The sequence below is a fragment of the Gymnoscopelus microlampas genome (assembly GCF_963454915.1).
Source record: "Gymnoscopelus microlampas genome assembly, chromosome: 15".
NCBI lineage: Eukaryota > Metazoa > Chordata > Actinopteri > Myctophiformes > Myctophidae > Gymnoscopelus > Gymnoscopelus microlampas.
In genome coordinates this window covers 29,036,660-29,064,079 of record NC_139952.1, presented here as the reverse complement: position 1 = coordinate 29,064,079, position 27,420 = coordinate 29,036,660, and the positions used below count along the sequence as shown (strand labels likewise).

At 43.1% G+C, this 27,420-nt stretch overlaps 1 protein-coding gene across 1 annotated transcript in view; it reads right to left on the bottom strand.

Annotated features, from left to right (window-relative positions):
• Positions 1-11,651: 11,651 nt before the first annotated feature.
• The window catches only part of LOC311061428 (visinin-like protein 1), a gene marked incomplete at its 3' end in the record, with an annotated part of 29,723 nt that continues 13,954 nt past the window's right edge, over positions 11,652-27,420 (bottom strand). Inside the window, exons 2-4 of the mRNA XM_084080070.1 lie at positions 13,102-13,277; positions 12,095-12,310; positions 11,652-11,849 (exon numbers count right to left, since the gene is read on the bottom strand). Of these exons, the coding sequence (XP_083936196.1) occupies positions 11,652-11,849; positions 12,095-12,310; positions 13,102-13,263 (576 nt within the window). The 5' untranslated portion in view covers positions 13,264-13,277. The remainder of the gene's footprint in view (positions 11,850-12,094; positions 12,311-13,101; positions 13,278-27,420) is intronic.

The window sequence follows — 27,420 nt, the reverse complement described above, 5'->3', positions numbered from 1 at the left end:
TCTTAATTGCGACAAATGAACTTGAACTTGAACAATCAGAGAGTGTTGCAATGGGAACAATATAAAGATTAGTCTAGCCTCGGTACCTTTTTTTTTTGACGGTGGAGCCTGCCCCGCCTGACTACTTTTCCAATCATACTGTAACACTATATATATATATATATATATATATAAAAAGAGAGAGATAGTGGGAGGGAGGGACAGAGAAAGCCTAATTCACCCATGCAACAATCCAGCCAATGCTGGGTACCAAAACGCAGGTACAGTAATTGCAAGTGTCAGGTGCCTGTGTTTGAATTACGTAATAAATGTAAAGTGCTTATGGTGCTGTGTGTAGGGGGGCCTTAATACATGTGCCTACAGTATGTGATATGTTTGCAAGTTTGCTTGTGACTGTGTGTGCAGTGTGCACAGCTGCCTCTAAGTGCGTGTACGAGGCAGACAGCCAAAGGCCTTTAGTGTCTCTTGTTCATAAATAAACCTGCCTGCTGGACCCAGGCTTTGAGGCTGCAGAACCACTTGCCAGATGTTAGCTGAAACAATCCATTGTTGGGGTGGCTGGGGTCTTTGATAATCCTACAGGCTTTACTGACATATCGTCCGGTTTATATGTCCTAATTCCTGAAAGGAGAGAAACTCACATCCACTGTTGCTCTGGGCTGTCCGCACAACCCTCTGCAGTATTTTGAGGTTGAGGACAGGGCAGTTCCCCTGTCAGGCGGTGATGCTAAGCATGATTGGGATTAAATAGGAGGATGGTGCAATCGTAGAAAGTGTCCCCTTCCTCCAATGGAGATCTATAGTTTATTTGCCACTCACTCATACAGGTCCAAGCAACTATGTTGGTGTGCCATGTTCCTTAAGACTGTGCTTATAACAGTAATACAATATTCAAGATGATAATAGTACAGATATTACTGTTTGGTCAGTATTCAGGTCAATATATTTAACTAGAAGTGTGGTTGCGCCGACGCGGGTCGTGGCCGCCGTGGCCACCGGGACGCCTGGAGGAATACCGGCGGAGGCCGCGCGACGTGCGATTCGAATTCGGCGCCGATCGGATCCCGCGTTCGTGACACGTGCTGTTTTGATTTGAGGAAATAGGCCCCTCCCACTAAAGAAACAGGCCTCTCCCACAAATGTAGCGGGCCAATGACATCGTCATGTCACTCCTGAGATCACTTGCTTTTCTTTTTGAGAGAACTGATCCCCCAAAAATGTTTTTGCATCAAACGGTTACATTTTGCGCATTTCAATCAGAAACACTCTCATCTTAGTAGATAAAGAACCATTTATTGCCACAAATGGAATACAGTTCAGCTTGGCGTTAAAGCTCCGCTCTTGGGAGAATATTCACTGAATTTTGTCGAAGCATCCTGCTAAGCATATATTCAGAGAATGCTTAAGCAAATCCCCATAGGGATACAATGTCAACAATAGCAGTACATTGACATATTAGTTAGAATTAGCAGATATACATGATACACAAGTATTTGAGCCTATATGCAAGACTCTAAACAAGCAGATATACATGATAACCACAAGTATTTGAGCCTAAGCCAAACTCTAATCAAAAGGTGGAGGCTGGGGTGGAGGAGGAGCTAGCAAAATGCATTGGTTCAGCAACCAAGAAAGACCTAGTCCTAGAGAATAGAAGCCGTATTTAAAGGATCCTCTTTGCTCATGCGTGAGCTGTGATTGGATAATGAGTGTGTGACGTAATGACCACTGAGCTGTGAATGGGAAATAGAATGCTGATGTTCACATCAGCTGACTGACCGCTGGTTACAGCTTTGGCGTGCACGACTTCCGTGTCCTGCATGAACTAGCGCTATGCTTCATTTGTGGCGCCTCCTATGGATCAAAGTGGAAACGCTTTTGGGGATTCGTTGAGTAAACCACCCTCGACATGTGATTTAAATTTGGGATTGATTGGACGTTTCGTTCGTGATTTTTGGCATTCTTTGTAAGGGCCCCTCCCACTAACTTTGGAAGCCAATTACGGACGAACGGTAAGGACTATCAAAATGCCGTTGGGATATGTTTATTGCATAGGCCCAGAGATCATGTGTACCGCTTTTGTGTGTAATTTGGATAAAATATGTGGGAGGAGGAGCTAAAAGTGTGTTTTGAAGATAATTCAAAATGGCGGAAAATCTATCCAGATGCAAATGAGCATGGCCTATATGGGGGAGTTGCGTCATGACCCAAGGAATCCAGGGGTACAGAGTTTTTCATTCTACGACCTACGGTTCAAAAGTTATAGGTCAAAAGGTAAAGTGGGCTGTTATAGCGCCACCATGTGGCCGACTGGTGTAATTGTTTTATTTATAATTTGGCAATAAACTATGAACCTCCCCTCCAAGTTTTTTAACTCTAGCCTTTACGGTTTCTGAGAAAAAAAATACTTGAATTTGAGTTTTTTTCATTTTCCCATTAAAGTGGATGGGGAAATTTAATGCACTAATAAATCAATATCAATTAAACTATGTAACCAATCTCTTAGCAAAGTACAAGCAGTCTATTCCCGGTGAAGCCGGTCATTTTGACATATGGCACGTAATTGGGAAAAAATAAACTGTGGGAGAAATAGCGAATCAGAAAAAAGTGTATCTAGAAAGAATAAAGTCGGAAGAGTACTATACAGTAGTCTGGTTGCCCTGTTAGGGCCCTGTTAGGGCAACCACACTAACAAGACACAAGCTGCTCCTCCCATCTGTCCTTAGATTTATCATCAGATACTGATGATGTATTTTATCTCATGGGATCATTCAGTGATTCTCATATACAGGGTGTACCTTGCCCACATTTCTTAATCGATTTGATCGTACCTGGAGTTGGTGTGGAGGAAAGAAATGTCAGGTGATGAGTGTCCTCTATCACTGCAGTGTGTGTGTGTGTGTGTGTGTGTGTGTGTGTGTGTGTGTGTGTGTGTGTGTGTGTGTGTGTGTGTGTGTGTGTGTGTGTGTGTGTGTGTGTGTGTGTGTGTGTGTGTGTGTGTGTGTGTGTGTGTGTGTGTGTGTGTAGGCGGGTCTGGCCTAAAGGTAACGGCAGTTAATGAGGATATAATGGATTAATCCTTGGCTTAAAACAGAGGTTGGATGCCAAATGGAAAAATAAGTTAATTGGCTGCTTTTCACATCTGTGCCAAATGCAGCACACGGTCAGGACAAAAAATGATCCCTCAGTACATTTTACCTGACAAACATTCTTTCTCCTCCCCCCTGGTACTTCTCTTAAGTGATTAATCTCTTTAAGAGAAGGACCTTCTCTTGAAGGGATTAATATCCCCAATCCAGCCTTTTGACCCCTAACTTTGTGAAAGTGGAAATTCACAGCATACTTAGGGAACAGTTGCTAAGCAGCCTCTTCTATATGCCTGTTCAAATTTGGCAACAATGACTTGGTCAAAAATACAGAGTGTTGTTTGTCCCCGTATCTGCTGGCTCCCTGCATGGAGACTTCAGGTGAGCTTTGACATGCAGCAAACGGATAGACTGTATGGTACAACAGGGGTCACTCAGGCTGATTATTGTCCAATTTCATCTAGGAGGATAGACCATTATGGTCTATCCTCAACTCAGTACAACTCAGGTTGGGTATAGTCTAATTTAATCTAAAGGCTTCACTCCACTCATGGCTCTGTTGGCCTTCATTCAACATACTGTACTGTTCAGTACTGTAGACTCTGTTCGAGGAGTTGGACTGTAGCTACACCTCCCTCGTGTGGCCACTGGGGTGAAGTGCACAGAATGGCCTCTATCACTGCTCTGTGTGTGTGTGTGTGTGTGTGTGTGTGTGTGTGTGTGTGTGTGTGTGTGTGTGTGTGTGTGTGTGTGTGTGTGTGTGTGTGTGTGTGTGTGTGTGTGTGTGTGTGTGTGTGTGTGTGTGTGTGTGTGTGTGTGTGTGTGTGCGTGCGTGCGTGCGTGCGTGCGTGCGTGCGTGCGTGCGTGCGTGCGTGCGTGTTAATAATTTGTGGAGAAGATGCTCTTAGCTGAGCTCTGTTCCGAACTGAAATCGATGTGAAAAAAGTTCAGGACAAGCCTTTGCTCTTTGTGTGTGTGTGTGTGTGGGCCTGGTCAAACAATCCGCCTCCTTTAATTTCTGTTTTCGGAATCAGTTGGGTTAAATAGTGCTGGCATCGTGTCTTTGGGGCTGTTTGGAGTTGGCATAGCCATTTTCATTAATTTACCACTAACCTGGTCTTAGAAAAGCTGGGCGGACAGTTCCTGGCAATCAATTCTTGCCAAAAACAATCCATCTCCTTTAATTTCTGTTTTCGGAACCAGTGGGGTCAAATAGTACTGGAATCGTGTCTTTGGGGCTGTTTGGAGTTGGCATAGCCATTTTCATTAATTTACCACTCACCTGGTCTGAGAAAAGGGGGGCGGACACTTCCTGGCAAGCAAATCTGTATTGCCGAAAACAGTCCGCCACCCTTAATTTCTCTTTTCAGAATCAGTGAGGTCAAATAGTGCCTGTGTGACATATTCTAACTCGTAATGATACTACTTCTTTTGACTGTTCAATACACAACTTTATAACCTGATAGGCGCTCTGACATTTTGACAACCGGTCGGGTCAGGATTAATATTTTGTCATAATATATCGGTCAAAACCTGCAATTACCGGACTAACGCGACCTCTGATATCGTCATGTGCATATGAAACCGACCGATTTCAAACTCTGCGTGCCCATTGGCAAGGACTCAAAGGCGTCCAGTGCCCACCCGGAGCAGAGCCTTCTATTAGAGAGTTGCGCCAATGAGGGGTCAGAAACAGCGTCGGTCACGTGGTTCATGTAGCTGGAAATAGTGACAAGAAGCCGTCGACTTCAATGCATTCCATGAACTTCCGGTTTAGGGATTTGTCACTATTCGCCAATGTAGGCCTATGTGTATGTAGAAGACCTGGCCCGAAGAAGTGAACGGAGTTGGCGTAACTCTCTAATAAATGGCACTGACCCGGAGTCGTTCGGATATGCGGTTGTCCAGAACCGCCGATCCAACGAATATGCCCATATATGGGCATGCCAATATACAGGGTATGGCCATATACTAATGACGTCAGGGATCTCCATATATCGACAAAAAAGGGACACAGGTAGACGGGTAGAACGGCTACTCTGACAAATCCCCCGACACTATGACTCAGACATATCTGTCGGATCGGCTTTGCGGCCTGAAACCTCTAGTTAATTAAAATTGCTTTAATAAAGGAAACAAAATGACACCCTCTGACCTACAGTATACCCTCAATCAGATGAGGACAAATTCCAAAGAAAAAAAAATCCTTGCTGGGAAAAGAAAAGAAAGAAACTTTGTGAATGATCACAAAGAGGTGCCCCCCTACCAGGGCAGACAGGTCTGCAATAGATGCTGAATGGACAATATTCAAATAGAACACTAACCAGTATAACACACGTTTCACCGCCCCCCTCTCTCTCTTGTTCTCTGTTGCATGAATTGAAATTGTTCTGACAATATAACTATGTTCCGATAATCTATAACTCCCAAAACAATACTTGTGAACTTGAATGTGGCCATTTTGTTCAAGATGAAAACTGTTCATTTCAATCAGTTCAAGGTGGATAAATAGTTGGCTAATCTTGTAGAACTACAGTTTTTGAGATTTATACCCCAGTAAACATTAGGGTACTGTACTGTATGCTTCAGTTATAGACCATAAAATGTTTATCTTACCTTAAACGCCCAATCAGTGATACAATATTTTTTAAACAAATATTGGATTATGTATTTATTCTCCAGGTGATGACTCAGCTCTTGATATCAGAATAATGTTATAGACATCAGATACATTTTTTAAATGTATTTGGGGTGTGTAATGTTTGATTTTTTTTTATGTTTGATTTATGATGGAGTAATAAAGTTACAAACTGCATGTTTTACATCTAAAATTCAAACTATTTCAGAATGTATAACCTATAATTATAAGCCCAATTTATACACATAAGTACAAACCAATCACAGACTAGGTCTAGAATATTATACCTTGATAACAGCAATCAGCAACTGTTCTGTTTGAAATTAAGTAAAACATGTCTTTTAACTCTTAGTATAAAAGTGATTTGAATGATTGATTGATTGATTGATTGATTGATTGATTGATTGATCGAATACTTTATTAGTCAAAATAAAGTATGGCTAAAAGGTTAGCACAAAAAAGTCCTGGGGACTTGTTTCCATTGTGGTCCTGTGTATTCAATTCATCAACAGAGCATAGAATATGAACACATTAATATTCTGAATGTCTGTATTGAGGCGTTGTGTCATCCATCATTTCTTTTCTTCACTTATTTCTCAATTACTGGCCAGATTAATTAAATGACAGACAGCTAATTCCAGAGGCAGAATTAATTTCCTCTTCAGTAGTTTTCAACATTAGTGTGTGTGTGTGTGTGTGTGTGTGTGTGTGTGTGTGTGTGTGTGTGTGTGTGTGTGTGTGTGTGTGTGTGTGTGTGTGTGTGTGTGTGTGTGTGTGTGTGTGTGTGTGTGTGTGTGTGTGTGTGTGTGTGCAAACGTACAAGTCTGTCCACCTTCCGGCCTCAGCCTGATTACCATGACAACAGCCTGAAGGATGACATCACTGCAGTAATCTGACATCATTGCTACATGGTGACTCACTCTCTTGTGTGTGTGTGTGTGTGTGTGTGTGTGTGTGTGTGTGTGTGTGTGTGTGTGTGTGTGTGTGTGTGTGTGTGTGTGTGTGTGTGTGTGTGTGTGTGTGTGTGTGTGTGTGTGTGTGTGTGTGTGTGTGTGAGAGAGTTCTCCTATTGAAAACGGCATCAAAATAAACTCAGATACACACAAAAGCGCAACAAAGTTTTTTTTTTTTTTTACATCCATGTCTTTTATTCTATGTAAGAAAAATAATTACATCGTCTTTGATCTAAAAGCTTAACAATATTGGACAAAAAAACAAAACAAGTAGACGGGACAGAAGTTGCATTTACTGTACATGAACATCACATATAAATGGTGGAGAATGAATCGTATTGTTCAACTGAGCACAAATGAGTCCCTGTGAAAAAAAGTAGAATATTAATATTTAATATTCAAGTCATACAGATTATGGGAAAAAGCCATGGAGCTTCCAATATGTCTGTCCGGCACTTTTCCCCAAACATTGGACTGATAATTATGTACCGTATCTAAATAGTTCATTTACAAATGATCAAAATCTGAACACAACTATTAACCACTTAAACCCTCTACTGTGTTGACTGGAGTCCCCCAGGGCTCTGTAGTGTTTTCGCTTTACACTAAATATCTTTGCCGAAAATAGGCAATCTACAAGCGATGTGTTGAGAGCTTGTCGATTGACTATTTTAATATAGAATCAGCTTTATTTGTCACATCACAGGTTTAAAGAAGTGGGTGAAATCTTTGCCAAATGTTCGCCCCAAAATAGGAACACTAGGGTTCAATAAATAAGCATATACATCATATTCTGTTCCTTCACTCAGTCATACTGTCTTTGGCACATAATGTCTTTGTGATGTCCTGTCACTGACTCTGGAATTGGATACTATGCATTTAAATAGCAAAGAAATCTGATCATACAAAAAAAAATGGATTGTGGTCACTGCAGGATCTTTAGGTAAGACTATTTATACAGGAGCCTACTCAGTCTTACAGGTAAGCAAGTAGCAGAAAATACTGAGAGAGGAAACATAGACAATATTTGCAAAAGTACATTCAATTCCTCTAGATTTTCAGCCATGTCTGTCTTTCTTTAAAAAAAGAAGGGAAAAAAAGCAGGGAATTGTCACATACAATACGTTTTACGGCCTAAAAGCGGTACAAAATTCCGAAGCATGTCGTTACACTTCCTATCACTGGGTGGCATTGTGACACAGGACTGCATCTGTACCTCCATCAATTTCCCAACAAGTCTCTCAATAAATAAATAAAAACCTTGTCTGGCTATCAAACAGATAATTGTCATTAGCGTGACCTGATACCTATAATGTAAATACTACTTCTCTAACTGCAACGGTAGACTACAGCGTATCTGAACAAAACAACACGTCCCGTTAGGGGAGAGACAGTACATACTGTATTCCAGCGGAGCACAAAAAGCAAGTGTGAGAGTTTTGTAGTTAATACTCAGTGCTTCGGTGTGAGCATGTGTTAATTTAAATTAGACTTAGGCATCTGTGTTTACACAAATTATACAAACACACATACAAAAAACACGGGTGAATGCTTGTAAAAATGTGGCCACACACAGAAGCCCGATATATACTTCATCGTACGGCTGTGCCGCACGCTGTAAATAGCCGATCTACAAGCTCACTTGTTGCATGTGACACCGCTCTACGACAGAGCATACATTAGGCCCAAGCACACACCTGCTCTTTCACATTCCCTCACATTATTCCTCTCTCATGCACGCACGCACCCACACATACATGCACACACACGCACGCACACACACACACACACACACACACACACACACACACACACACACACACACACACACACACACACACACACACACACACACACACACACACACACACACACACACACACACACACACACACATTCTTCATACACAAACCACTGTACAGTAGCTGTGTCATTATATGAAAGAAGGTCTAAGCTAGTGGTACATATACATATATTATACGTTTATATTCATAAATACGATTATTGTCGTATTATCATGTACATTTCATTTTATCATTCCATTATCGCCCCAAAGGAGGCCAGGGTTTGTCATTCATCAGCAGTGGCTAGACCTTTTTCATTGGCCGGGGGATAGTGATGCGCGGGTTGACCCGTAACCCGCGGGACCCGCGGGTCAACCCGCGGCGCGGGTGGGTCGAGTCAGAATTTCAGAGGCAATTATGCGGGCTGTGGGTGAGCGGGTCAGCCGCTCTCACACGCAAAAAATAAATAAAAAATCTCATGCTCTTGTTTTGTCTTTATTCCTAATAAGGATAAGAATAATAACAATAAAACAGTTTGAATACACTTGGGGATTATTTTCTAACCATGATTTTACAGAATTAAAGAAAAATCGCGGGTCGCAGGGCGGGTTGAGCCATAGATTTATATATGGGTTCGCGGGGCGGGTTGAGGTGGGTTGGGTTCCGTGGCGGGGTGGGGCGGGTCATGAAAAAACCCGACCCGCGCATCACTACCGGGGGAGAAGGAGAGATGTGATAGGCTGGCAGAAGAGAAGACAAGCTTTTTGGGGACTGTCAGTCCTGTGACATTAGGACAGGACAGGTAGCATTGTGTGTGCTTTGCGCCTCCCACAGCAAATACACACGATACACACACACACACACACACACACACACACACACACACACACACACACACACACACACACACACACACACACACACACACACACACACACAAAGAGCAAAGGCTTGTCCTGCGCTTTTTTCACATCGATTTCAGTTTGGAGCAGAGCTCAGCTAAGAGCATCTTCTCCACAAATTATCAAAGAACTCCTCCTCTCTGACATTTAGACATGAGGGAGAAGAAGGGCGGGGGAAGGAGGGGCAGGAAGGGGGGAATAGGAAGAGCAGAAATGGCCGGGCCTATTTCAGGATTCCATGAAAAACAAGGAGGCTCTGGCCTTTCGGATGAATACTAACACTTTCTGTCTGCCCTGCAATTATAGTCCTGACCCCCTGTTTGAACAGCTACTGCTGCTGTAATAATTGCTGGTTGTGTTCAAAACAGCATGCATATTATAATATGCCAGGAGGCTATAGTCAGTAGAGTATGTTTTCTCCATTTATGCTAATATTATGTGTAACTTGTCAACAAGGAGTCATTAACATTTCACAAGGTTAAACCATTAAGCCAGATTTATACTCTGTTGCACGACGAAGCATAAATTAGGCATTATTAGCGTTCAACCTTTTTCTTCTTTTTTCCTCAGAAAAACCTCAAGGGCCAGCTCCCAAGTTCCCTCGAGGGCCAGCTAAATCACGAATGGCATTAAGAGAAACATAATGCCTAAAACGGTCAGAGAGCCAGCAAACACATGAATCTGCTGGACCGCGGTCTAGACTGCATCACCTGGGGGCCTGGGCCTTGCTTATAATCTCGCTGGATTGCATTTTAATGAAGTAGCTCTAATCATGTTAGTGAGCATTGATTTTTTCTTCGTACTCAAGTAGTCATAACATAGCCAGAGGTTGTCCCACACTATCAGTAGCCTGGTAAACCATCCCAGTCGCGCGAGACACACGGGCATTCACGCACCCATGGCTCCCCAAGCCGATGGGCTTGTGGTGAAAATGTTGCCCTGTGCAAATGTTTTGAGATGCGATGTACTGTAGCATGAACGGTACCTCCACCAAACGCATGCCTGCACACGCCCACCCACCCACACACACACACACACACACACACACACACACACACACACACACACACACACACACACACACACACACACACACACACACACACACACACACAAAGGTCATGGTATTGTTTTTCATTATCTCGCTCTCTTCTCTCCATGGACCACGTGTACGCGGTCACGGCTATTTTCACATCTCTCCTTTAGGGCGGACCGTCCAAACATTGGGTGTGTTTGTAAACCGGCGCTCCAAGTCACTGTTCATTACTGAACTGCAACGTTAGTACTCTAAAGCCTGAGTTATGCTTATTTGCAGGCTGGTGTCGTACAGCGAAAATAGCCGATCCACATGCTCACAAGGCATCGCAGCGCGATGCTTTGTGAGCTTGTAGATCGCCTATTTTCGGTGCCCGGCACCCACACACAACTACCTATAAGGCTTAAAGAATTGATGGCACACATGCTACGCACAGAGCTTGCCAGAGGGAAAAAAAGCAATAATGCAGTCATTTGAACCGCTTTTATCTTCACGTTCGTCGCTCTGACGATATTCGTCAGAGCCTAAAAACGGATTACAAACACACCCGATAGGATGCCCCTGCAAATGATGTGTGTAGTGCATTGCATTGTGTATGGGCTGGAAAGATAGGATGATATCACCCCAAGGAGGTTATTATTCTATCTTTCTCAAGCCATACACCTGTTTCAATAAATGTCCACTTCACACACATTCAAACGCACCGCCACGCCTCCTTTCCTCTCATCCTCTCAATGGAGAGCAGTGGTGGACAGTAACATGTACTTGAGTACTGTACTTAAGTACATTTTGTGTTTTTGTTTCTAGGAACATTTCTAGGAAGGGAGCCCGGGGACCGACACTTAATCTTTTTATTATGAATTAAGCACTTTAAAAACCTATTTCAAAAACAGTGAAAATAGCTCTACAAGCTCAAAACACATTTCACTATTTGAATATTTTTGAAAATGATGATTTTTTCATTTTATTTTTGAGCAATCCATTGATATTAAAAAGAAAATGTACTTTAGAATACTTATTCTACTGTAGTATTCTTTTTAAAGCAGGTAGTAATATTTTAGCTCAAGTACAAATGTGACTGAGCAACTTGCACTAGCAGTTGAGTTGAGTAATGACCAGGAGCATCTATACTTTGACTGAGCACTTTGTCCACCACTGCCCATCACATCTCTCCTTCTCTCCGTCCTCCTCTCTTGTTCCCTCATTCCCTCCCTCCCTCCATCCATCCGTCCCTCCCTCCATCCCTCGCCTCCTACTTCTGCATCTCACACTGCAGCAGTAAAACAATGGAGGGGTCGGACTTGGCGGCCTCTTTGAACTCCTCCAGGGTGATCTCGTCGTTGTGGTCCTTGTCCATCTTGGAGAATATCTTGTCGACGCGCTGCTGCGGGGTCAGCCCGTCCTCGTTCATACGCATCATGATCACCGTGCCCACCATCTTGTAGATGGCCTGGAGGGGGGGGGGGGGAGTGAGGTGAAAAGTTGCCTTGTAACAAACGATAATAGAGGAGGGATGGGGGATCCATGACTCTGTTTTTGATATCCCCCCCTTTTTTATCACTGGAGGGGATATGTTTTATCCTAGCTTCTGGTCAGACTGAATTTAATATTTATGTTTGATAATATCACAATCACAAAATTAACATAATGGAATATCTGCTGCACTAGACGACGTGCACGCACACACGCGCGTACCTCGATGATCTCCAGCATCTCCATGCGCGTGATCTTTCCGTCACCGTCCAGGTCGTACATGTTGAAGGCCCAGTTGAGTTTCTGCTCAAAGCTCCCTCTGGAGGTGATGGAGAGGGCACAGATGAACTCCCTGAAGTCGATGGTCCCATCGCCGTTCTTGTCGAACGTCCGGAATGCGTGCTGGGCGAACTTGGACGCGTCGCCGTACGGGAAGAACTGAGTGAAGGCAGAGGGCAGAGCGAGGCGACTTGGCAAATGTGAAACAACACTATTGTTTGTACATATAAACCAGTGGTTCCCAAACTTTTTAGCTCAAGACCCAAAAGAGAAATCTGATGTTTGCCCGGGACCCAAACTAGTGAAAATAGCAGATCTGCAAGCTCGCAACACGGCGCAAACATTTGTTTTCTAATTTAGGGCATTTCTTTGATAATTTATTTATTTTATTCATGAAATTCTTTTTGAAATTCTTTTAAAATAATGAAAATTAATGACAACATTTAGGAAACTTAGGGGTATCCATTTGTGACCCGCAAAAATGGATCCGCGACCCACAAATGGGTCCCGACCCACTGTTTGGGAAACAGTGGTATGAACAATGTGACACATGCAGCTTCTATTGGTAGAGCTGGTAGATGTGTACATATAGACATATAAAGGTAGACGCCTCCTCCGGCTCTGAGGCGTCTGTATCTCGGGCGCCATTTTAGAGAAGGCAAGTTTCCTGACTACTGGCCAATCACAGCCCGTCTTTTCGGGGACTTGGCAGAATCTAGTTGTATAAAATATAACGGGAACTTTTTATACAACTAGATTCTGACAATTCCCGGGAAAGACGCGCTGTGATTGGCCAGTAGTCAGGAATCTTGCCTTCTCTAAAATGGTGCCACGATATAGGTCGCTCCAATGAACTGCAGAGGCCAATGAGATATCTAGGTATGGATGGGCTACAATGGGAAAAGAACTCTCCTCTCATCTCCTCTCCTCTCCTCTCCTCTCCTCCTCACCTTCACGTAGAGCTGTTGGAATTCCTCCAGGTTGAGGATACCAGATGGACAGTCTTTCAGGAAGCCCTTGTACCACTGTTTGAGCTCCGCCTCGTTGAACTCTGTGCTCTTTGTCAGGTCATCCAGGACCTCAGGGGCGAGTTTGCTGTTGTGTTTCCCCATGACTCTTCACCTCTCTGGGGAGAGAGAGGGGTGGTGTGTGTGTGTGTGTGTGTGTGTGTGTGTGTGTGTGTGTGTGTGTGTGTGAGAGAGAGAGAGAGAGAGAGAGAGGGAGAGATAGGAAAGATGAATACACAAACAACAGTGTCCCTGTGTTGCTGAAGCAGCCATGATCTCTAGGGACAGACACAAATATACTGTAGAATGACGTGAGCAGGGAACATACACACAAAATGCACACATGCGCTTCTGCAGCCGTGTACGAGCTCACACACACACACACACACACACACACACACACACACACACACACACACACACACACACACACACACACACACACACACACACACACACACACACACACACACACACACACACAGCATGCCCTCTGAGACAGACAGATACACACAAACACACACACACACACACACACACACACACACACACACACACACACACACACACACACACACACACACACACACACACACACACACACACACTCAGGAATAATGATGTGCCTGTTTCGCGTGGTTGGTTCAGACACCCGTGCCGAGCATCTGTTGCTCTGCTACACTTTACATCCAAGCTGTGAGCTGTCCCTCCACTCCCATAATGAATCCGACCATCTCACCGCGCCCGTCAACACCTCGTACACGCGAAGCCCCCTTGAGAGCATCAGTGCTCTTTGGCTGGAACACGGACCATTACCTGGCCAATGTGCCACTTGCCCTGACACGGTTCACTCAGCCCAGGGGCCACAGTGTCCCTCTGCGGCCTCAATCCGTGACGCCACGTCTGAGTCACAAGAACCGTGGCCAAACAGCTTTTGCACTCTGACACCACGAATGCCACTTGACTCACCCGAGCCAGACTCACCGGCACAAATCCCCCTCTCTTAAAGTATGGATATAGATTATTCGGGAAAGCGATGGCTTAGCGGCTTAAATGGCTTCCAAGTCCTTTATGATCGGTGAGTCATCCAGTCTAGACTTCATATCAACACGGCACTAGTATTTCAGGTTTATTACGCTCTGATAAGTCAGAGGAAACGAAGGACACGTAATGGTACATTTTTACAGCATGGAGGCTAAGCGTACGAGATGGTCTGGCTGACCAATCAGCACCAAATTACTTGTGTACAGTGGGCTAAAAGAAGTGACTCCATGCATTTTCCCCCACATGTGTTTTATATATGCGTTTTTATATTTAAAGCTGAAATCTGTAACTTTTATGTCCTACCTGGGATTCTAACCCGGGTCCCTCACACAAGCTAATAGACGGGTTTCCTGTTTGTAAACATGAGAGGATGCTGCACGCGCAGTGGAGGGGTGAGCCTATAGAGGGCGCTATTACCCGCAGCAGCTCTGGTCAAATGTACCGGGTTTAATGAAAGTAGATTCAATTATGCAGTTTGTAATATTTTGTTTACTCAATAAAAATGATTTGTCAGAAGTTGGATCTGTTTGTCCTTTATTAGTGTGGTTGCCCTAACAGGGCAACCAGACTATTATTATCCTCCAAGGCCCTAACAGTTTATTTCAAACCGCATCTCCTCCCACAGTTTATTTTTCCCAATTTAGTGCCATATGTCAAAATGACCGGCTTCACCGGGAATCGTGCGCTTGTATTTTGCTAAGAGATTGGTTACAGAGTTTAATTGATATTGATTTATTTAGTACATTAAATTTCCCCATCCACTTTAATGGGAAAATGAAAAAACTCCCATTCAAGTATTTTTAGCGGTGCCAACCGCTCTAATCTTGACTTTGTCCGTATGTCCGTCCGTCCGTCCGTCCGTCCGTCCGTATCAGCACGGGATGAGCACGGCAAAGAAGCAACACATACAAACACACGCACACACACACACACACACACACACACACGGAGTTGGAGATTGCCTATGCCATCTCTCCTCTCATTGGCCACACGTGCCACTGCTTATCAAAGAGGGGTCCAGGGACCCCCAGCGTATGTTATGTCCGTGTAAGCACGGGATGATGTCCGTGTAAGCACGGGATGAGCACGGGATTTTAAACAGCTATAACTCCAGTTTGCAGCATGCCACCAAGTCCAAATATGGTATGTGGACTTAGACCACCAATAGGGACGAGCATGAATTGCTGAAGTTATCAAAGAGGGGTCCAGGGACCCCCAAGCACGGGATGAGCACGGGATTTTAAACAGCTATAACTCCAGTTTGCAGCATGCCACCAAGTCCAAATTTGGTATGTGGACTTAGACCACCAATAGGGACGAGCATGAATTGCTGAAGCCCCGCCCCCTCTGTCTTCCCATTGGCTGGCCTTTAAACAGCCATAACTCAAGTTGACAGCATGCTAGGGAGTACAAATTTTGTACATGGACTAAAACCACCAATAGGGACGAACTGTAATTACTTAAGCCCCGCCCCCTCTGTCTGCCCATTGGCTGGGCTTTAAACAGCCACCATTCCAGTTTGCAGCATGCTACCAAGTAAAAATTTGGTAAGTGGACTCAGACCACCAATAGGGACGAACTGAAATGAGTGAAGCCCCGCCCCAAAGGCACCGCTTCCTTCACACAGGGTGTGATTTTTTTCTCAGAAACCGTTAAGGCTAGAGTTACAAGACTGGGAGGGGAGGTTCATAATTTAGTACGAAATTATTTAAAAAATAATTACACCAGTTGGCCTCATGGTGGCGCTATAACAGCCCACTTTACGTTTTGGCCTTTAACTCTTGAATCGTAGGTCGTAAAATAAAAATCTTTTTTTCCCTAGATTCCTTGGGTCATAACACATTTGTGTCAGGATAGATACACACTTTTAGCTCCTCCCATGGACCATGGGAGGAGCTAAAAGTGCGATAAACATATCCGAACGTCATTTTGATAGTCCTTACCGTTCGTCCGTAAATGGCTTCCAAAGTTAGTGGGAGGGGCCCGTTTTACCAAAAATGCCAGAAATCACGAAGATTTTTTTTCTCGGAAACCGTAAGTGCTAGAGTTAAAAGACTTTGAAGGGAGGTTCATAGTTTATTGCCAAATTATTAATAAAATAATTACACCAGTCGGCCACATGGTGGCGCTATAACAGCCCACTTTACCTTTTGGCCTATAACTTTTGAACCGTAGGTCGTAGAATGAAACAATCTTTTCCCCTGAATTCATTGGGTCATGACGCAACTCCCTATATAAGCCACGCCCATTTGCGTCTGGATAGATTTTCCGCCATTTTGAATTTTCTTCAAAACACACTTTTAGCTCCTCCTCCCACATATTTTATCCAAATTTCACAAAAATCGGTACACATGATCTCTGAACCCTAGCGATAAACATACCCAAACGGCATTTTGATAGTCCTTACCGTTCGTCCGTAATTAGCTTCCAAAGTTAGCGGAGGGCCCGTTTTACCAAAAATGCCAAAAATCACGAATGAAACGTCCGGTCAATCCCAAATTTGAATCACATGTCAAGGGTGGTTTACTCAACTGTTTCTTAAGTGGGAGGGGCCTATTTCCTCAAATCAAAACGGCACGCGTCATGAACGCGGGATCCGATCGGCACCGAATTCGAATCGCACGTCGCGCGGCCTCCAACGGTATTCCTCCAGTCGTATTCCTCGAGTCCCAGCGGCCGCGACCCACGACCGGCGTCGGCGCAACCACACTTTGCAATTTCCCAGAATTGCGACGCGTCTAGTTTGTATATAATAGCAGCATTATGCCTATTATGCCTATAATAGCAGCATTATGCCTATCTAACTCCCGAACACAACAACAGAGTGAAGGGCGCTTCCGGGTTCGTTCTACCCCGGGTATGCGCAGATTGCGCATTCTACTCTGTGATGACGTCGTGCGGAAACCTATCTATACAGAAAACTTTTGAGCTCCATGCATTATTCCCTTGACAAACAGTAGTGGTGGTCTGACCTGACCACAGAATATTGTTTTTTCAATAGAATAGCAGGGAGATCAACTAAAACCACCACAGTTGTGTTAGTAAACATACTCTACTATAGAGATTGGTTTTGTTAATTAAATATCTTGTGGATCCACATGGGAACAGTGTGTCTCCAATGTGGATCTCAGACTTCATGAAACAAGTCTTTGACATCAGTAATCAATGACGTCTGTCATCTATGATATCTATTCTCTTCGCAGATCAGTAAGGCTGGGAACGAGGCTATCTATCCATGACTAAGCTTTTAAACTTTAATTTTATAATGGAAGTGAATGGATCGGGATCGGGTTGAAACCTTGGTAAAATTCATATGTCATAGATAATAATGGTAATAATAGATGACTGACGTCACAAGAAAGTCTGAGATCCACATGAAGCCACGCCGTCTTTAGACCCTGTCTTGTTAAATGAACTCAGCATTTTTTTTACTGTGTACATAACAGGGTTTGCCAGGGTTAACTGTTATGGAGATTGGACAGCAGACTGCAGCTTTGAGATGTAACACATTAAGGGGTCGCAGTGTTGCGGCTGCAATGCCTGCAGCGCCATTTTCCCCAGCGAGACAGAAGGTCACTTTGGAGGGGAACAGCACTGAACCGGACTGTGTAGTGTAGTAGCTCCATCTACATCTCTGCCTCTCTCTCCCCCCCTCTCTCTCTCTAACTGTCTCTCTCTCTCTCTCTCTCTCTCTCTCTCTCTCTCCCTCTCTCATTCTCTAGGGTCTCTTCCTCACACGGTGACATGCCAGATGGTTTTAGAGTGACAGTTTAACTTCCTCTAGAAATGATTGACAGCCCCGGTATCCACTCAGATGTCTCTGTAAATCACTGACTGACCGAGGACACACATACACAGATGCAAACACACACGGACACAAAACAGCTCACTCCTTTGGGCGCCTGGTGGCTCACTACGTGTTAGTGCACAGACCATATGCTCCTTGTGAGCTCCTTGTGTTGCACGTCTCTTCTATTTCTGCCCTTGGTTTCCTCTCTCTCTCTACACTGAACAATCTGAAAGAAAGCATAAAGCTGCAATCCATAACTTTTTGTGTGAATAAAATGTTATTATTATGGCAGCGTATGTGTATACAATATAACTGACACAACTCCGGTGGTTTGAGGTGGTCTCCCCGCTCTACTATTGAGAAATGTATCTCCTGTGGTCAGGTTGGACCACTACTGGTTGACATTCAAGTGGTAGTGTTTACAAAAAACTAAATAAAAAACACAATCCACAGGTGGAATGTTTGCTTCTTGTGTAACTGATCCATTGTAGCAGATGATAGAGTTTCCTGTGGACAAAAATGGCAATGCTACTGGGAACTCGATCCTGAAAACAAGGGGAAATGAACAGTGCTCACAGCAGCACAGGGCCAATTAGAATGTCTCCTGTGTGTGATGCTGTTTACCAGGAATCTCCTCTCATCTCTCTCCCAGAGTGGAAGCTCTCACCAGGGCAGAGTGCTCAGGTGGAGGAAGTTCCTCTGGAGGAAAAATATGTATGAAAATATGTTACGTCTCTGAGGCATTATGGATGAGATACGTTCATGAAATCCAACACAGAGAGATTAACTTGCCTCCACGCCACTTTGGGGAGAGAGAGAGAGAGAGAGAGAGAGAGAGAGAGAGAGAGTGAGAGTTACAGTATGTGCATCTGTACTGTATGTGTAAGCATGTGCAGTCTGTGCACAAGTGTGGCCAACTACACAGTAGAATCCTGAAAGATAATGCAACTTTGACATTGGACCCGGCCCGTATGGATCCATTTGGTTACATCTATGCTGCAATCCGGAACTTTATCAACATTAACATGTTAATACAATCTAACTAGTGCATCTGCAGTGGTTGGAGGTGGTCTACTCCCTCCTCTTCCATTGAGACATTTAGACCCTTGGTAGGACACCTACTGGTTGACAAGCAGTACTGCTTTAAGCTCAAATGGTCAATATCTCCACCCATGGCAAGTAGGGACTGCCTTTTAGCTGGGGGTAGAAATTAGCATGCTGTAGTTTCCCTTGGACACACTATCTGTGCAGGCTCCGGGTGACACTAAATGGGTCGATTGGCGAATGGTGACGGCTTTGACAGTCTGTACACGTCAAATGCGTAACACACACACACACACACACACCCACCCACCCACCCACCCACCCACCCCCCCCCCCCCCCCCACACACACACACACACACACACACACACACACACACACACACACACACACACACACACACACACACACACACACACACACACACACACACAATGCACACACACAATGCACACACATATAACAGATTAGTTCCAGGATGGAACACACATGCACAGAGGGTGCCTGGTGGTGGCTCAACCAGTCAGTGCACAGACAGACCATGTGCTCCTTGTGAGCCGGCGAGGATCTGAGTTTGAATCTGACTCCCTGTATTGTCTCGAATGTCTCTCCTCTCCCTGCCCTTGGTTTCCTGTTTCTCTACACTCTCATAGGCTATATAAGAAATATAGAACACACAGTATATACAGTATACTGTATACAGAGAGAAGATAGTCTGCCAAGCAGAAGCTAATAATACAAATGGAGATATTAAGTCGCCGGGTGTAGAAAATATTATTATTAAGAGAGAGAGAAGGACTATGTCTAAGATGTCTATTCACACTTCTGAGTGAAGAGATAGGCTGGCTGACAGACAGACAGCCTGACAGGTGAGGTAATGAGAAAGTGTAGAAAGGAGGATGAAGATGAAGATGCGATCTGCGAGGCAGATAAGAAGTCTGAGGAGAAATATCAGAGTGTCAGTCTCAGAGTGGAGAAAAGATCTCGATCATTCTGAACTGTACCGAATGCTGGTTCTTCAAGGCTGTCGAAAGCAAATGGCAAACAAGGAAGCGTGGTCTGAGTTGTTAATGCGTGTATGACTCAGACAGGGGGATGGTGGCAGCAAAATCCTGAGTGTTCATTTAACTCAAGTGTGAAATTAGACCCCCACAGGTCCATTTTTACACTCTTACGAGTTAGATAACGTTTGCACGACACAGCTTGACAGCAAAAACTTGTAGGAGGATATATCTGTTGGCAGGTATTAGCAATGTGCTGCCATGAATGTGGTGATAGTCTCTCAAGCCATGACAACTCATCCACAGTCTTCGAATGCTACAGAGAGTCTGTAATGTTTTCCTCGTAAAAGCTCTGCACAGGAAGCTGTCATCTGTTTGTCATTCCCTACTATACTTTGATCTACTTTCATTTACAGTAGGACTGATTTACACAACTGCAAAGGCTAAATGGAATTGGAGGATTTTTGAATCATTTTCAACGCTTCTGATGTACAGACTGTTACGTGGAAGCTACATTGTGTGAGCCAACAAGTCTGTCTGGAGAGACTATGAGCCTATAGGAACTTAGTTGACATACTGTTATTGCCTGCAGATTCCATAACCAATCATATCGTCACTGTCGGGCTGAAATCGTAACTTTTCAGGAAATGGGAACATTCTTTGAATGTTCGCCCATATTGGCCGAATTTTCACCTATTTTTGCCAAGTGTTTCTTTTGACATGCTCAGTATAGCGATGCTAGGGTTTCATGTGGTTCATTTATACTCCGGGGTACGACAGTGTTTTCCGCCGATACTAGCAGATCTACAAGCTCAAAACGTGTCCCAATGCAGCGCGTTGTGAGCTGACGGTCAAGTGGAGGACAGTGTGATTGTAACTGTGACAAACAGTGATTAACTGCTACTGTGATGGAAAAGTGTGGAAAAGTGATGCCTCAATTACAGTGACCATTTTGTGTGTGCGTGCGTGCGTGCTGCTATTTTAGATTTTTTAAGATTTTGAAGATTTTAGAGTAATTATTTGATTAATTATGAATCATCAATCTGCAAAGTTATTACAAACTAAAGCTGTCAAATAGATGTAGTGGAGTAAAAAGTACAACATTTGCCTCTTAGATGCAGTGGAGTAGAAGTATTAAGAAGTATTAAGTATCAAGGAATTGAGTAAAGTAAAAGTACCTTAATAACTGAGTAAATGGTACTTGGCTGTTTACCACTGAGAGAGAGAGAGGGAGCGGTAATATAGGCCAGTGGGTCTCAACCCGTGGGCCTAACATTTTAATGATAATATGACAATATAATGTCATATTAAAATGTATGTAGAAACAATTTCATGTTATTTTTTTCTTTTAAACCTTGAGGACATGTGCTAAATAGGAGCTTAACTAACTACGTAGTTCCATTGACCTAAGCCGGAACACAACTGATTGATTGATCATTAAAATAAACATGCCCACTCATCTGACCACTTAACATGGGTTAAGTGGTCAGATGAGTGGGCCACAAACCCTTTTCAAGTGGGCCCTGATCCAGAAAAGGTTGAGAACCATATACAAGTATAGGCTAACAAAACAGAGATGCATGTATGCAGAGCAGAGTTATTGGGGTGTGGATGACAGATCATATTCTGGACTGCCATTCCCCGCAGCTCACCCACACCGTCAAGAAGAGACAGTGAATAATCGGTCGTCCTGACAACCGTTGCCCAGCACCCTGCCAAATGGCCATGGGGGCTGTTGTTGGTTGTGTGTGTGTGTGTGTGTGTGTGTGTGTGTGTGTGTGTGTGTGTGTGTGTGTGTGTGTGTGTGTGTGTGTGTGTGTGTGTGTGTGTGTGTGTGTGTGTGTGTGTGTGTGTGTGCGCGCGCGCGCGCATACTTGTATTTCTAAACTTGTGGCGGCCAAATGTCCCCACAAGTATAGTAGAATTTGAGATACAGACAGTGGACCATTTTCTTGGTCCTCACAAGATAAATTGTTGTTTTATGGTTAAAACAGATTTGGACTTCAGGTTAGGGTTAGGATGAGGCATTTAGAGGGTAGGTTTAGGGGTTTGGAGTTGCAACGAACATAGCCGATCCACAAGCGCACAAAGCATCACAGTAATCACAGCACGGCGCGTTGTAAGCTTGTGGATCTGCTATTTTTTTCGTCTTAGGGGTCAGGGTAAAAATGTCCCCAAAAATGGCATTCATGAAATCACTGTCCTAAAATGTTGATGTCCTCACAAATACAGTACTACAGACTTGCGTGCGCGTGCATGTGTGTGTGTGTGTGTGTGTGTGTGTGTGTGTGTGTGTGTGTGTGTGTGTGTGTGTGTGTGTGTGTGTGTGTGTGTGTGTGTGTGTGTGTGTGTGTGTGTGTGCGCGTGCGCGCGTGTCCTACTCTCTATGACTCAGCCCCTCTGTGCATGAACAATGCTAACCTTTAGCGCCCCATATCTCCAAAACATCATTTATCCCATTAGAACCGGGAAAGCATCTGTGTCATTTTAGATTTTAGCGTTGGCTATTCCAAAATAGCAGATATACAAGCTCACAGCGCGGCACGGAGCTTGTACATCTGCTATTTTTGGATTTTTTTTTTTAAATCTTGAAAGTTTGAGAACTACTTATTTAGAAGGTATTCCTAGAATCGGCCTCAGGTCTTAATGGGTTATTCATTTCAGCATTCATTACAGTCGTCGATGACCTGTGCCTCATGTCTTAGGGATGCTGCAATGTGTCTGCATTGTTCCTCTCTGTGATAATATGGCAGCAATACCGTCCATCAAATGCACAAATTAGAGCCCGGCCAATGCCAGATCTTTGGGTCTGATTCTGAGTCCTGTCCCACTGTTACCCATGTGTTGACAGATATTTGGACAAAAAGTGCAACATTTTCTAATCAATTTGGAAAAACTTAGATTTGATTAAAGTGTCTATTTGAGAACATTCAATTCATAAGCAAACTAAATAAACATACATTTTGATCAAAATACAGAATACACATAACCACAGCTTAATTATTCATTTACCCAACTATTTTGACATGCCCAAAACTAAGGCCAGGTTGAACGTCACAAATTGGCTGCATAATTCCCAAATACCGCTGTCATCAAAGAAGTCAAATCATGGCCGATACATGGGTGGATGGATAGATACCTGGGGGTGTGTACACATGCAAACACTCGCGCACGAACACGAACACACACACACACACACACACACACACACACACACACACACACACACACACACACACAGACACACACACTGCAAAAATTGGATTTTAAGAAAGTAAAAAAATCCTCGATCCTAGCATATTAGTCTTATATTTTGTCCAAAAAGAAAAAATGTGCTTGTCAAAGAACATTTTTGCTTGTCAAACATGTTTCAAACAAGATTTTATTTTCTCATTTTAGGGAAATGTAACTTGCATTTTCTTAATAGGGAATTTAATCCATTTTTGAGCAATACTTAACCAGTAACAAGCTACAACAGTGGTTTGCATCATATCCCAGCGGAGGCACAAGATTATTTTTCCTTATTTTAAGAGTAAGACCAGTTGGAACAGATTCTCAATTTAAGAATTGTTTTATTTAATTCAACTGTCAATCTAATGCGACTTCATCACATAGAAATAACATGTTTCAGATCAAACAAACATGTTTCAGATCAAACCAACCATTTAACAAAGTGCACATTGGCTTTGGTAAAAGTGCAAGCTACACTTTAAAATCTGGGAACTATAAAACATTTCATTATCACATCTTAACAAAACTCGGCAACGCTGTGCATGCATGTTACTTTCAGATGAGATAAAAATAAAAAGTGATATAAAACAAAAAATAGAAGTTTGGGTGTTAGGGTTCAACTGGTCACATGCACACTACAGTTTCATTCCCACCCCTACATTAATTTAATTCAACAATCTGACATCACAGATAAAGACCATGTTTCAGATCGCTCAAACCATTTAACAAACAGTGCACATTGGTAAAAGTGCACGCTACACTTTACAATCTGGGAACTATAAAACCAGTCTTAAACTCTGCAGTAATGCTGTGTAGTTTTATGCATAATGTTATAGGTACTTATTGGACAAAAGAAAAAAGAATATAAAACAAAAAAATGTAAGTGATATCAAGCACGCTCTGTAGGCTTCAACTTGACACACTACAGCCCCCCCCCCCCCCCCCCCCACCCCCACCCACAGTACAGTACACACCAAAAAAAGAAATTAACATACAGGCAGGACAGTGTCATAAAAAAATAATAGTAAAATAAACAATAATAATAAAGAAACCACAACAGTCACCAGTCTCAATTTGGATCAACTCGCCATTGCAAAGAGGAGTGAGCTCTAATGGGGTTTTACACTGACAAGGGACATTCCATTCGTACAGGGGACCTGGGGAATTGCACGGTGCTGCAATGCTCGAACATGCTTTCAATGGCGCCGGAACAAAGGTGCAACCAAATCAAATGTTTATATACTATTTGTACAAGGCAGGAAGATGTATATGACCACAGGTTACAACACTGTTAGGATGAACTAATTATAAGGATAGTTCTTGTAGTTAGATTGCTGGTAGCAGGTTGCCCTGAGCGTCGTCGATTAGAACGATACCTCCCGTGGGGCCCTAGTAATTCAGGCCGGTAGGATGAGATCAGGTAGAAGAGTAAATGGTTTGTAAGGCTTCACTCTTTCTTAGTTAGTTATACTTATTAGTTACTGAACCGGAATATATCTGATCTGATCTATCCTGCCTCAACTCAACCTTATAAACTGGTAGGTGTCATTGTCATCCTACACGTTCGCCATATAAGGACGACCCTAGAGCATAGCCGTTTCGTTTATCATCCATGTATGGATATTTAGGAGGTGCCCGTACAGAGGATACCTGTGTAACAACACTGATACGTCCCAGGTGCATCCATGTGATGTTTTTTCGTTATAGTTATTCTATTTATAGTGGCTCATAGGAATTTATAGACTACCTGACAACCAGGAATAGATTGGCGACCACCAGAGAGTAGATGGCATCCGGGAGAAGTTTGGGTTGGCGCCCCAGTCTGTGTCTTCCATGAGGAAGAAGCCCAACAAATCCACGGTGAGGCCTTTAGGAGGGCCATTCAAGCAATCGCTAAGGGAGGCTGCAGTACCACCACAGGCCAAGACACCATCACACCAGAATTAAATGTTTGGAGCGGGGTAGTCTGGTGCAACGCACAGGTCCTGGACCTGGTGAGACGGAGGAGGAGCCCGGCCACGAGGCCATCCACAGAGCCTAGTCCCTCCACGTGCCAGAGTATCTCCTCTCCCCCATTCCTGGCAGAGTAGTTTCGGACAAGTGTATTAAGTGGCCCTGTCTTTCCCTATTTAGGACTGACCGTGGGTAGCTACCTGGGACGTAAGTCGGGGCTTCATCAACCCTGGCTGGATCACCTGGGCGAGGGTGTATGTTGCGAGACCCGAAACATCCTATGACCCCACACTGTAAAATCTGATTTCATGTAATGGTAGACCTTACTTAAAAGAAAGAGTACTCTTTACTCATTTCGGCTTAATTTGTTGACTCTACTAGCTGAAATCTAGTAGAGTCAACTTTCTGGTGAGGAAAGTAATTAAACTTTGTCTTTTCAGTAACCCTTACTTAACATTATAAAGTGAGGAGGATTTGTAAGTAAACTAATGTCTTTTCAGTAATCTTTACTTAACATTATAAGTGAGGATGACTTTTAGTGTTTTATTAAACTAATGTTTTTTCAGTAATCCTTACTTAACATTATAAGTGAGGATAATTTTGGTGTTTGTATTTATCTATTTATATGCATAATATAACATATACGTATATGTACATGTGACACTGATAAAGCTCAAAGATCAGCAAAAAGACTGCAAAGGTCAACCCTGGTTATGTCGAATGGTGGGTTACATCAATAGTCTACAACTTTTCAATAAGAAGTTATAGATTTTTGAAATAGTTCAAAGTTAAGCTTTTCTCACAATTTTCAAAAATATTTTTTTTAAATTAAAAAACACGTTTTCAGACTCAAAAGAGGACGCTGAATCGAATGGGCTAGGTCTCGATTTTGTATGACCCTTAGAAAGTGGTTTAAACAAGCGTTAAAGTTTAGTAAACTTGAAGCTTTTTTCACAAACATATTATTATTTTATTTTGACCCCTCCACCCTCTTATTTATATGATATTGAGTCGAATGGTAGGTTACATCAATAGTCTAGAATTGTTTAATAAGAAGTTATAGATTTTTGAAATAGTTCAAAGTTTAGCTTTTCTCACATTTTTTAAAAATATTTTATTTTTAAATTAAAAAACACCTTTTCAGACTCAAAAAAAGACGCTGAATTGAATGGAATAGGTCTCGATTTTCTAGGACCTTGGGAAATACAAACGGTCACCAAAAAGATTGGACGTTGACTTTTGTATAAAAAACTGATTTTGTTGAGCACAAAATCTGTAACTAATCGCTCCAGATATTTTTTTAAAATCCGAAACTTCTCTCAATCCATATTGAGAGTAAGCCGGATTTTTTGGCACCGGCCCTGATTTTTTCTGACACTGATAAAGCTCAAAGGTCAGCGAAAAGACTGCAAAGGTCAACCCTCGTTAAATTTTTAGAAATTGTATTTTTCTTCGAGACTCTGGCTTTAGACTAATGTGATGGCGCTGATTCCAAATATGCAAGTTTCTTTTTTCTCGGACAACAGGAAGTGCCTCAAAAGGCCACTTCTTGGTTGGTTTTAGGGTGTTCCAAGCCTGTGATTTCTCCGAAATATTTTTTTTCCAAATCTACACGTAAAATAATGCTAAAATTTGAAATAATCAAACCCTAATATCAAATCATGATTTAATTATCCCTTAATTGGCTATGGTTACGGCTTCGCTATCTCGCTCAATATCTCGAATACGATAAGGACTTAGGGTCCACTTTTTGGATATGTTGTAGAGCTGGCTGAGACGCACACTTGGATGTCTTGTTTGTCCCGTTACGACACATTTCTATTTCTGACTTTGTCCTTTGATATGGTCTTAAGATATAAGACTCTATGTGCCTTCTGAATGTGTAGGAGGTCAACTTAGGAGTGTCATACCGGGACAAACAAGACATCCACACGTGCGCCTTGGCGAGCTGTACAACATATCCGAAAGGTGGATTCTAAAAATGCATCGATTTCGAGATATATCGCTTTATTGCGCGTAATAACTTGACATTTGACCCTAGCCAATTAAGGAGAATGGTAAGGCCGTGTCCGAGGAGAGTTATATGGGCGCGTTCGGGGCGACGCGCTGACCTAGAAACAGGTGTCCAATTTTGTTTTTACTCCTTTCAAACAGGTTTTCACTATTATCTCGGCCCCTAGGGGGCGCTGAAACAAACGGA